The 12691-nt window shown below is 41.0% G+C and overlaps 1 protein-coding gene across 2 annotated transcripts in view; it reads right to left on the reverse strand.

Moving 5' to 3' along the window:
- Nucleotides 1-12691, reverse strand: part of TBK1 (TANK binding kinase 1) — a 77419-nt gene that overhangs the window by 11189 nt on the left and 53539 nt on the right. For both annotated transcript variants that reach the window (XM_077265214.1, XM_077265215.1), the window contains exons 10-14: nucleotides 10831-10889; nucleotides 10657-10748; nucleotides 8935-9036; nucleotides 2056-2122; nucleotides 107-228 (exon numbers count right to left, since the gene is read on the reverse strand). In XM_077265214.1, the coding sequence (XP_077121329.1) occupies nucleotides 107-228; nucleotides 2056-2122; nucleotides 8935-9036; nucleotides 10657-10748; nucleotides 10831-10889 (442 nt within the window). The remainder of the gene's footprint in view (nucleotides 1-106; nucleotides 229-2055; nucleotides 2123-8934; nucleotides 9037-10656; nucleotides 10749-10830; nucleotides 10890-12691) is intronic.

The following is a 12691-nucleotide window of genomic DNA, read 5'->3' on the forward strand; positions in this document are numbered from 1 at the left end:
ACCCACCACACAACCCCTACTGAGATGCTGGAGGCAGGGGACTGGAGCGGTGAACATCCCTTTAAATGTAAGAAAATGTTTTACTAATAGCGCCTTACGTACTTACTTCCTATCACTGGGGTGTGTGCCTTCGAGGTTGATCCAGGAGTCAGTTACACTACCCCCAGGAGACAGTTCATTCTTAATTTCTCGCAGTGATGTTTCTAAGTTTTGCTGAGAACTAGAAAGCTGGGAAAAATAGAATTAAGCTTGGCATTAAAGTACAATAACAAATGTACAAACACACTAAAGCAGCAGAAAAATCTGCAAAAGCCATTTGCAAATGATATTTTACTTAAAGAGAACCTGTCACCAGAAAAAAAAACACTGCAGGTTGATAGCGTTACTAACTTGCCCAGCGCCTGCACTTAGCTGAACATTGTGGGGAGAAAATTAACTTTCTTCTCCCCGGCAGCATTCTGTTTCTGGCTGTCAGTCAGGGCCGGGGGCTCGGTTACAGCAGCCGCATACTCAGAGCGGTGACTGAACCAGCACCGGCGCTGCCCCTTGTGACTGAAATCAGAACGCTGCTGGGCAGAACAAAGTTTATTTTATCCCAGCAGCGTTCGGCTACGTGCAGGCGCTGGGCAGGTTAATAATGCTATTAACCTGCATATTATTGTCACATCTGCACATGAATAGTGTTTTTTTTCTGGTGACAGGTTCTTTAAATGGACCCCGACATGTAAAAGAACCCTATAAACTAACAGAAATGGAGTTAATCTGCAGGTTAATAGCATTCTGACACCACGCCCCCAGTACTGACTGACAGCAGAATCAGTATTATGGTCGGCTGTCAGTCAGTGCTGTGGTTACAGGCGCTGCTCTCTGTGCACCGAGCGATGACTGAAATCGTGCCAGCGGCACCCCTATGACTGAATGCCGTGCTGCCAGGAGGAATAAAGTTCATTGGCTCTCAGTGCGGATGCTGGGCAACTTCAGAAAGCTATTAACCCGCATATCTGCAGGTTAATAGCATTATTTTACATGGCAGGTTACCTTTAAAGGGAATCTGTCACACCATTTTTCACCTATAAGCTGGAGCCACCGGCATCAGGGGCTTATCTATAGCATTCTGTAATGCTGTAGATAAGCCCCCGATGTAACCTGAAAGATAAGAAAAACAGGTTATATTATACTCACCCAGGGGCGGTCCTGGTGCGGTCTGGTCCGATGGGCGTCACGGTCCGGGTCCAGCGCCTCCCATCTTCATACGATGACGTCCTCTTCCTTGCTTCCTGGTCCGAGAAGCCCAGCGCCTGCGCACTGCAGTACTTTGCTCTGCCCTGAACAGGGAAGATAAAGTACGCCTGCGCAGGAGCCGTGACAGGAAGCAAGGAAGAGGACATCATCGCATGAAGATGGGAGGCGCCGGACCCGGACTGTGATGCCCATCGGACCGGACCGCCCCTGGGTGAGTATAATATAACCTGTTTTTCTTTCCTTTCAGGTTACATCGGGGGCTTATCTACAGCATTCCAGAATGCTGTAGATAAGCCCCTGATGCCGGTGGCTCCAGCTTATCGGCGAAAAATGGGGTGACAGATCCCCTTAATATAACTGGACATACCATGAAAACATCAGTCACGGTATGCTAGTCCCAATAATAAAACACACTTCTAAATTATTCTCAGTAAAAGTATCTTGTATTTTTACAGCTATAAAGGAATACAATTATTTTTAGTTTTTTATTTTATTTTCCAGTTTACTTTGTGGCAAAAGAGAGAGTCATTCAAAAGTGCAACATGTTCTGCAAAAATCAAGCCCTCATATTTCTATGTGGACAGAAAAATGAGTTATAGCGCTGGGAAGATGAGGAGGAAAAAACGGAAACACAAAAATGGAAATTTACCATGAAGGAGTTAAAAACTCATGAAATGTTTATAATTGTGCTTTAGGAACCATAGAAAAATCTGACTGAAAGATCTAAAAACACTGAAGCACCAAACTTTGGGAAAACTAAAATGTGTCCCTAAATGTTTGGTCAGAAGAGTACTGGTGATGGGATCTACTCACCCGCAGCAGTTTGGAATGTATTTCATATATTTCTGACTCCACGCTCATCTGCATCACATGCTCGTACCTGCAATTACACATGAGATACTACTGAACGGGAAAAGGGATTACACTTGTTGTCCAAAGTTGAAGAAATTGGTACTAAGGAGATTCCTGAGAAATATTTTAGTTACATTACTTAACCAGTTCCATCACTGTAGGGCCACTTTTCATTAGGGTGTGAAAAGTCAGCGCTTATTCACCCTAGGATTATAATCCCGGGGTGATTGATGTCCAGCAGTAAACAATTCCCCCTGCTACCAAAGATGTAGCAGAGAAAATTAAATGCTGTCAGTGTTTGCAGTGCTCTATTAACTATTTACTTGCCGTGGTCAAAGGGACTGCAGCATGTATAGAATGTGACACTGGAAGATCTCTCCTTCATGTCACTCCATCTGCTCCCCGCACTGCAATCGCGGGAAGATGATTGTTTCTATGTCAACTGGAGGACTAAACTTTAAATCTCCATTACATCAAGAAGTCATGCCTCTGGACCAGTCTATTACGCTGCCTGTGAATCTAGCACTCACAGGTTGGATAATGCTCTGCATTACATATGTATTACTAAAGCGATAAAGAGATAAAATGTTCATGTCCTCTTCTGGGACTAATAGATATTGTAAAAAAAAAATAAAAATGTTTTTGAATGTTGAAAAATAGATGAAAAAAAAAATAAAATTTTTCAGAATAAAGAGTCATTTATTATAATAAAACAAACAAGAAAGATAATATCTGACCAGTACAATAAAAATATATCAATATGTATCCTGCATGGTGAAAAAATATAAAAAATACAGTAATATTACCATTTTTGTTCATTTCATTTCCATTACATAAAATGAAACAAAAAATGATTACAAAGACGCATGCACCCCAAAATGGTACCAATAAAAACTTCAGCTTGTTACATAAAAAAATAGAACTTTATACTTGGTGCTGGAATGGCACTCCCTAATATGTCCTTATATTATTTATCAAGTCAGCTTAAAAATTAGGGGCCTTGGGGTCAGGCCGATATGACTAAACCTCCTGAAAGCTACTTGAGGCACTTTCTGAACTCTTATGGCCTATATTAGGAAATGAAGACTGTCCAAGCAGCAACAAACTACTTCCCATTCATAAACTGGCAAGAACAGTATGGATGGAAGCTTAAAAAAGGATATAGTTACAGGGATATTCCCTTGGAGACCCCACTGTGGCATAAATTTGGTCTACACCATTTTGAAATAATCCAGAATTTTGAACTGTGGGGGAAAAGAGGGATATATTAACAATTAAAGTGATCCTGTCAGCAGGATTGTGCACAGTAAACTACAGACAGTGTCAGGTCAGCGCCGTTATACTGATTACAATGATACCTGGGTGATGAAATCTGTCTTGTGGTTGTTGTTTAATCTTTATTTTCAGTTTTGAGTTCATGTGGTGCTCTGATTTGGTATTCATCAGTATGGCTTCTGACAGGTCACTGATCCCTCACTGACCTGTCCCCTAGTTTACATAACGAATGTGAATTACATGTACATGCTGAAAAAAAAAAAAAAAGAAACTTCTGCAGGCAGGTGCCAGCCGTGGCACCTGCGGAGAAGCATAATCGCATGTGTACTGTGCATATAATTATGGTTGAGTTTATCCTGATATTTAAAAAAAAAAAATCAATTTGAAAATGGTGCCTGTGCAGTAGCAGCTATCAATGTATATAGAAGGGAACGGATAGCTGCTACTGTGCAGGCGCCGGGGCGATGCCATCTTGGAGGAGGAATTTTTTCTTCTACCAAGATGGTACCGCCAGCGCCTGCGCAGTAGCAGCTATTGTTCCCTTCTATATACATTGATAGCTGCTACTGCACAGGCACCATTTTCAAATGGATTTTTTTTCTTTTTTTTAAATATCAAGATAATGTACACCATAATAATTATATGCCATTACACATTGATTAAGCTGCAGCACAGGTGCCACAGCTGGTGCCTGCCCGCAGAAGGGTTTTTTTTTAATTTAGAATGTATATATAATATTCATTATGTAAACTAGGGGGCAGGTCAGTGAGGGATCAGTGCCCTGTCGGCAGTCTGCATTATGAATACCTAATCAGAGCACCACATGAAGACCCCCACAGGCCGCCCCGGAGCACGAGCATATCATTAACTGAAAATAAAGATTAAACAACAACCACAAGACGGATTTCATCATTCAAGGTATCATTTTAATCAGTATAACGGCGCCAACCTAACATTATCTGTAGGTTACTGTGCACAATCCTGCTGACAGCTTCTTTGCACAATTACAATCCATGATTCCCATTTTTATAAACATCTACAGATACGTCACGCGTTTCATTCACAGTTTTCTGGTAGAAAGGTGTTTTTTTTTCTTTTCTTGTCAAATCTCAAAGTCTAGGTGGATTGATTTCTAGACTACAGGTGCTTCTCGAAAAATTTGAATATCAAAAAGTTAATTTATTTCAGTTCTTTAATACAAAAAGTGAAACCCATATATTATATAGAGTCATTACAGAGTGAGTGATCTATTTCAAGTGTTTATTTCTGTTAATGTTGATGCTTATGGCTTACAGCCAATGAAAACCCAAAAGTCAAATCAGTAAATTAGAAAAATTAACAAAACACACCTGCAAAGGCTTCCCAAGCATTTAAAAAGGTCCCTTAGTCTGTTTCAATAGGCTCCACAATCATGGGGAAGACTGCTGACTTGACAGATGTCTTGAAGGCAGTCACTTACACACTCCACAAGGAAAGTAAATTTAGCATTTAATTTAGAAATCAAGGTCCCAGTGTCTGGAGGGAGTGGAGAGGCCACAATCCAAGCTGCTTGAGGTCTAGTGTGAAGTTTCCACAATCAGTGATGGTTTGGGGAGCCACGTCATCTGCCAATGTTGGTCCACTGTATTTTAGCAAGACCAAAGTCAGCGCAGCCGTCTACCAGGAAATTTTAGAGCACTTCATGCTTCCCTCTGCCGACAAGCTTATTGGAGATGGAAATTTCATTCTCCAGCAGGACTTGGCACCTGTCCACACTGCCAAAAGTACCAATACCTGGTTTCAAAAGCACAGTATCACTGTCCTTGATTGGCCAGCAAACTCGCCTGACCTTAACCTCATAGAAAATCTATTGGATATTGTCAAGAGGATGAGAGACACCAAACCCAACAATGCAGATGAGCTGAAGGCTGCTATCAAAGCAACCTGGGCTTCCATAACACCTCAGCAGTACCACAGGCTGATCGCCTCCATGCCACGCTGCATTGATGCAGTAACTGATACAAAAGGAGCCTCGACCAAGTCTTGAGTGTATTTACGTAACATACATTTCAGTAGGCCAACATTTCGGATTTTAAAATCATTTTTTCAAGCTGGTGTTATAAAGTATTCTAATTTACTGAGATAATGACTTTTGGGTTTTCATTGGCTCTAAGCCGTAATCATCAACATTAACAGAAAAACACTTGAAATACATCACTCTGTTTGTAATGACTCTATAAAATATATGAAGTTTCACTTTTTATATTGAAGAACTGAAATAAATTAACTTTTTGATGATATTCTAATTTTGTGAGAAGCACCTGTATATTCTCGTTCACGCATGTGAAAATACTGAGTCTTCCATTAGCAGTAGTGGATATACCGAAATCGAAGATTCCATCACTGAACGATGAATTAGGTGTGGATTTATTTGAATCCAACTTGTGTGTCTCCGGATGTAAATAATAAGTTAATTCAACTAAATATCATAAATCAGTTATCTCACACCGCTTAGATTGGGGGAAAATAGGTAAATCTAGGGATGCAACGTGCCCAGTCTGATTTCCAAAATGTGGATTTTTGGCACAAGACATGGCAGTGCCAATCATTAGATCCTTTTGGAAAGAAATCCAATAATTCTTATCTTAGTATTTAATTCTAAATACTAATATTCCCATAGAACCTGTTATGTTTGTTTGGTATCTTTCTCAGAGTGTCTTTATTCCTAAGCGGAATAAATATGTAAGCATAGTAAATGCCCAGAAAAGTTTATAAAAGGTGTGGGAGACATGAGTTAGATTTCCGCAAACAGGAGGAACTCCTTAAGCCCTTATGGCTAACCTTCGAGGTTAAACAGGGAGTTAAAGTTATAACAAGAAAGGTTTAATGTAAATTAAATTATGAAATTAGACCAGGAGTCATGTACGGTAACTCTTGTTCATCGTTAAATTCTTTATTTGTATGATTTACCTAAATTTCACTCTGAATGACTTTGTAATTATGTAACTGTTGAAATAAGTAGTTTATGAAGCCTGATTTATCTTCTGCGTGTTTTTGTTACATGTTGGAATATCCACAATTATGATTTAAAATGTTGTTGCTTTGTGTGATACTACCTTTTCAATAAACAAGTTAAAAAAACAACAACCCTAACTTTATACTTGGAAAGATGAAAAAAATCTCTGAATATGATGACGAGAGAAAAAACAACTTTTTGAAGGTGATTTTCTTGTGTAAGAGTGGTAAAACATAAAAAAAGTTTTAAAAAATTTGACATGGCGGTAATTGTATCAAACCATACTATAATTCCATGTTTTGATTTACCCTACATGGAGCATGCGAAAAAATAAATACAAAAACCAATGGTAGAATTGCAGTTTTTTGTTCATTCCCTTACAAAAATATATAAAAAAGTAATCAAAAAATTAGATTCAACCCAAAACAGTACCAGTGAAAACTACAGCTTGTCTTGCAAAACACAAGCCCTCCTATAGCTCCATTGTATTAAAATTCTGACTTTCAAAATAAGGCAACAGGTATCAAAGAAGTATCCTTTCTCCTTGCAAAAAGTGACATGTTAAGTATGCCGAGATGAGGAGACTTGAAGACACAATGCTCCTCTGGGAAATATGCAAATTGTCTCTTCAGAGAGGAAGAGGACTAGAACTCTAGTGCCACCTATTGGAAGTAGCAATCCTAACAGTCAATGTCGACCCTTTAACGAGCTTTGTCACATGACTTAGGATAATAGCCAAACCAGAATCTCAATTTGCAGACACTGTGTTTCGGGGTACTGCCCCTCATCAGTGCAAAGTGTGAGATCTGGTTTGGCTGTGTGAGAGGCGTCTGACCATTATCCAAGTAGAAACATTTCTCCTTGCGGAGAGTGACATGTTAAGCATGCCGAGATGAGGAAACTTAAAGCCGCACTTTGCACTGACAATGGGCAGTACCCCGAAATAGTGTCTGCATATTGAGATTCTGGTTTGGCTTTTATCCTAAGACATGTGACAAGGCTCGTTAAAGGGTTGACATTGACTTGTAGGATTGAAACTTCTAATGGGTGGCACTAGAGTTCTAGTCCTCTTCCTCTCTGAAGAGACAATTTGCAAAACATGGCAACACAAAACAAATGATTTTTATTTCCAAACAATATTGTATAAAAGTAATAAAACATATACAAAACATAAATGTGGTACCAGTTACCGTATATACTCGAGTATAAGCCGACCTGAGTATAAGCCGACCCCCCTAATTTTGCAACAAAAAATTGGGAAAACTTATTGACTCGAGTATAAGCCTAGGATGGAAAATGCAGCAGCTACCAGTAAATGTCAAAAATAAAAAAAATACCAATAAAAGTAAAATTAATTGAGACATCAGTAGGTTAAGTGTTTTTTAATATCCATATTGAATCAGGAGCAGCACCATATAATGCTCCATACAGTTCATTATGGCCCCATAAGATGCTCCATATAACAATGGGCCACATGTAATGCTCCATGCAGTTCATTATGGCCCCATAAGATGCTCCATATAACAATGTGCAACATATAAATGCTGCTGCAATAAAAAAAAAGACATTCAACTCTTGTCGCTGCCCTCTACTCCTCAGCGTCCCGTCTCTCCGCACTGACTGTACAGGCAGAGGGCGGCACACACACTAATACGTCATCGCGCCCTCTGACCAGGACAGTCACTGCAGAGGACGCGGAAGACGGAGCATCGGTGGAACGAGGAAAGGTGAATATGAAATACTCACCTGCTCCCGGCGCGGTCCCTGGCAGCTTCTCCCGGACAGATGGTCTCCGGGAGCTTGTTCCTCTGTTCAGCGGTCACTGGTACCGAATATGCGGCTCCACCCCTATGGGAGTGGGGTCCATATTCATTACTTTAATGAGTGGTACCACGTGACCGCTGAACAGGGGAAGAAGCTGCCGGCTCCGGAGACCATGGGACATGCAGGGACAGCGTGAGGAGCGCCAGGAGCAGGTGAGTATGTGACAGTCGTCGCTCCCCCTCACCCGCCGACCATGACTTGAGTATAAGCCGAGAGGGGCACTTTCAGCCAATTTTTGGGGGCTGAAAATCTCGGCTTATACCCGAGTATATACGGTAATACTTTATTTGTACAGCAGATGAAAGGTCTAAAATATAGAATGTCAAAAACAACAGCAGAATTGGAGGTTTCCTTTTTTTTTATTTTTCTTCCCATAAGGAGTTAATAAAAGTCACGTTAGGTTATGTATACCCTAAAAATGGTGGCATTGACAAATATAACTAATCATTAAAAAAAAACAAAACGCTCTAATACAGCAATACAGCTAGGTCTACAAAAAAGATAAATTTATGGCTCCTGGAATGTGACAATGAAAAAAAATGCAAATTGCCTCTTCTGAGAAAAAGAGGACTTAAACTCTACAGCGCCACCTATTGGAAGTAGCGATCCTACAAGTCACAATCAACCCTTTAACGAAAAAAAAAACACTCTCAAAAATGATGTGTTGACTTAAAGGCCAAATTAGGTCTGGTCCTTAATCTGCAGAACATAAGGGGACACTTCACAATGGTAGTTTCAGAACTTACGTCTTGAGGTCTTTCTCGATAGTTCTGTTGCAGAAGTTGAATTGCAGATGGACTTCAGTATTTTTATGAACGGTCTCGTTATACTCATTCCTCATTACTTCACTGAAAAAGAGATGACACTGCTGACAAGTAAGAAGTATGAGAACAAGCAAGTGATGTGAACATGGCATTACATTTTAATATTAACTACCACTTCTATATCAGCTCTAGCACTAGACACCATTGGTCTTACCATATTGTGAACTGGAAAACGGGAAAAAAAATTCCAAGTGAAGTGAAATTGCAAAAAAAGTGCAATTCCACAAGTGTTTTTTTTAACATATTCACTAAATGCTAAAACTTACCTGCCATTATAACTCTCCAGGTCATTGCGCGTTCAAAGATATTAGTAAAGTGTTGGGGAAAAAATCTAAAGCTTGTAAAAAAAAAAAAAAAATGGCACCATTTTCCGATACCTGTAGCGTCTCCATTTTTTCGGGGTCTGGGGCTTGGTGAGAGCTTGCTTTTTTCTGCGCCAAGCTGATGTTTTTACTGATACCATTTTGGGGTAGATATGATCTTTCGATCACCTGTTATTGCAAAAATCCGTAATTCTGGCGCTTTGATTTTTTTGTTGTTATGCCGTTTACTGATTGGATTAATTATTTTTATATTTTGATAGATCAGCCTTTTATGAACACAGCGATACCAGATGTGCATTTTAGGTTTTCTTTTGAATGAGGTGAAAGGGGGGTAATTTGGATATATATATATATTTTTTTTAAACATTTATTTTGCTTTTTACTGACTTCAATAATTTCCTTAAGAGACTTGAAGCTGCATCTTCTGATCGCTTGTGCTACACATAGTAGGGCTTCAGGCCTGCTTTGTGTAGCAGAAATGATCATCTGCTATGAACGGCCACGGGCCACACTCATGGCAGATCTGCAACAAGTAGTACGGGGTCTCCTACAGACCCCTGGTTGTCATGCTAACCCATCTGCACCCCGCTATTCCACCCGTAGCTGTTAGGGGCACATGACAGCTGATCAGATCAGCTGTCATGTGCCTGAAAAGATGCGGACACAGCGCTGGAGCATGCATCAAAAGGAAGGAAGAGGCCAGACGTATAAGTATGTCATAAGTTGTAAAGGGGTTAAAGGGACTCTGTCAGCAGGTTTTTGTTACGTAATATGACAGCAGCATGATGTAGGGACAGAAGCCCCGATTCCCAAAGATTTATCACTTAGATTCCTGGGTGCAGGAGTTGTGATACTATGACCGTTTTGTCTTTGGCAGAACTAGCAGAGCTCAGAATGTTGAGTCTTGCCCACACCACTGGATTGGCTGCTGTGTACATTATATATTGACAGTAAGCTGCTAATCAGCGCAGGGGACGTGGTTGGACTAGGAGCAAAAGTCAGCTACTATTGTAGTGATAATTTCCTGCTCATAAAACACTAATTTTATTGAAACAGCAAAACACAGCCTAGTAAGTGACACATCCCTGGAATCAGGCTCCCTGCCACTATCTCATGGGACTCTCAGATTACATAGCAAAAACCTGGTGACAGATTCCGTTTAATTCTTTCCCATTTTCATATTTTCCATCCCTCAACATTGATGCACTGCAGTACAGGGTGCTCTCAGGAGAAAAACAGTTATACGTGTTATTGTAGCTATGCCAAAACCTAGATAAATTGCAATAACCCTTTACACCATAATAAAGAAACAAATCCTTACATGAGCCAAGAAATTCCTTTTCGTGTCAGTTCCTGTGTAAGTAGCAGAGATGAGGCTACTCGGCAGTAGTAGCAGACGACCCCAGTTACAGCCTGGTGAACAAAGTAGGACATATATAGCAGGACAACAGAAAATGGATATGTTATAAGTAAAATTAAGAAGTAAGGCACAAACCTTAGCCATGTTGGCATCAATGTCCAAGTCATAATGTGAGTGAAGTTTAGGGATTGATACTGAGGAAAAACAGATGATTAATTCCAGGACTTTCCTTAGAATCCCATTTACAATGAATGAAATAGCTGGGGCACACTAAAGCTATTGCCTCAGCCTAGGAGAAACCGTTTTTACAGGATCTTTGGGACGGCATTTAATTGCAACTATCCTGCTACAAGTTAAAGGAAATCATCAGGAAGATCAACCCTCCTAAACCAGCTAGTTGGGCATGTAGGTCATAGGCAGCTGAATACAATGATATCTGAAGTCTGAGATACAGGTTGTGGGGGAAATCACATTTTTCTTAATATGTAAATGCGCTTTGTAAGATAGGCACAGATCTGCATGAGAATCTGACTCCATAGCTTATTTAAATAAAAGGGGAGTTACCAGGTTAAAACATGTAGATTAGAAGAGCAGATTGTCAGTCATTACTTGGCTGACCTTAGTAATGCCCCCCATCATTTAACCCTTTAACGACCTTAGACGTATTCCATACGTCATGGAAGGGAAGAAATTCTTGGTTTAGGACGTATGGGATTCGTCCTGGAGAAAAAGCAGCACTATGACCGGAGTCAGGGTGATCACGTTAGGGTGTCGCCATCCCCCAAAACTACGATCACTGTGATTGGCTGTTCAATTCTGAACAGCCAATCACAGTGATTTCAGTGTTACAGCCAATGATCTGTGCTCTTAGGCTATGTGCACATGTTGCGGATTGGGGTGCAGAATTATCCGCACAAAATCCGCATCTCCTGGCAGAAAAAGTAGGCGCGGATTTTCCGCAGATTTTGTGCGTTTTTGTTGCGGATTTTGTGCGTTTTTTCCCCCTGCGGATTTCGATCATGGAAGGGGTCCGCAGCGGTTTTCATGCGGATTTTTCTGCACCATTAGCACAGCCTTTTTTTTTCTTTTTTTTTTTTATTGACTTACATTGTACTGTAAATCACAGTGCGGAACTGCAGCGTTTCTGAGCGGAAAAATCCGCTGCGGATCCACACTAAATCCGCATCGTGTGCACACAGCCTAACAGCACGGACCATAGTCTGATGCTAGGTAACGGCAGCGTCACCAGTGTGCAGACACGGTCTGACCTCACAGTGACCACTCTGCACTTCCTCACTCCAGCTTGGAGACAATGCAGGGCTGTCACTGTGGTGTCCTGTTGCACATCTGCTGGGTCTTTTGGTGCCACAGACGTTTTCAAGCCTGTGCCAACACTTCTGCTGCAGTTGTTCCTGAAAGAAGCATTACTTGTTTGCATCATCCCTCTCAGAATATTCAGCCGAGGAGGCATACACTTTCCTTACCTCCGACACGGATAGTGAGGGAGAGGATGCCACACTCCTTTATTTTTCATGCTCCTTCTCCTCAAGTGATAACGAACCGCCACGCAGCCGCCCCAGGACAGAAACTGCACCAGTACTGACACTTAGTGACCCTATATGGACCTCATCTCCAGAAGATTATGAGCCACAGATTCCTGAGTTTGGCCAGTCATTGAGTACTTCACACGTTTGCTGAGGTGTACTTTCCCTAAAGGGACATCTGCGTGGATGAGTCCCTAATACATTTCAATACTTGCCCAGTAAGAGGGTCAGGTACAGAATGAAACTCTACATGCTGTGCAAGAGTACCTTTTATGAAGGGAAGGACACCAGGATTGAACCCCCTGAATGCCCCCGTCCTGGGAGCGAGAGGGAAAATTGTGTTGGATTTGGTGCACCCACTGCTGGATCAAGGTTCTCTCCTCTATGTAGATAACTTTTATACCAACATCCCACTCTTCAAATCCCTCTCTGCCAAAGCTACCACAGCTTAC

The sequence above is a fragment of the Ranitomeya variabilis genome, chromosome 5 (assembly GCF_051348905.1).
Source record: "Ranitomeya variabilis isolate aRanVar5 chromosome 5, aRanVar5.hap1, whole genome shotgun sequence".
NCBI classification, from domain to species: Eukaryota; Metazoa; Chordata; class Amphibia; order Anura; family Dendrobatidae; genus Ranitomeya; species Ranitomeya variabilis.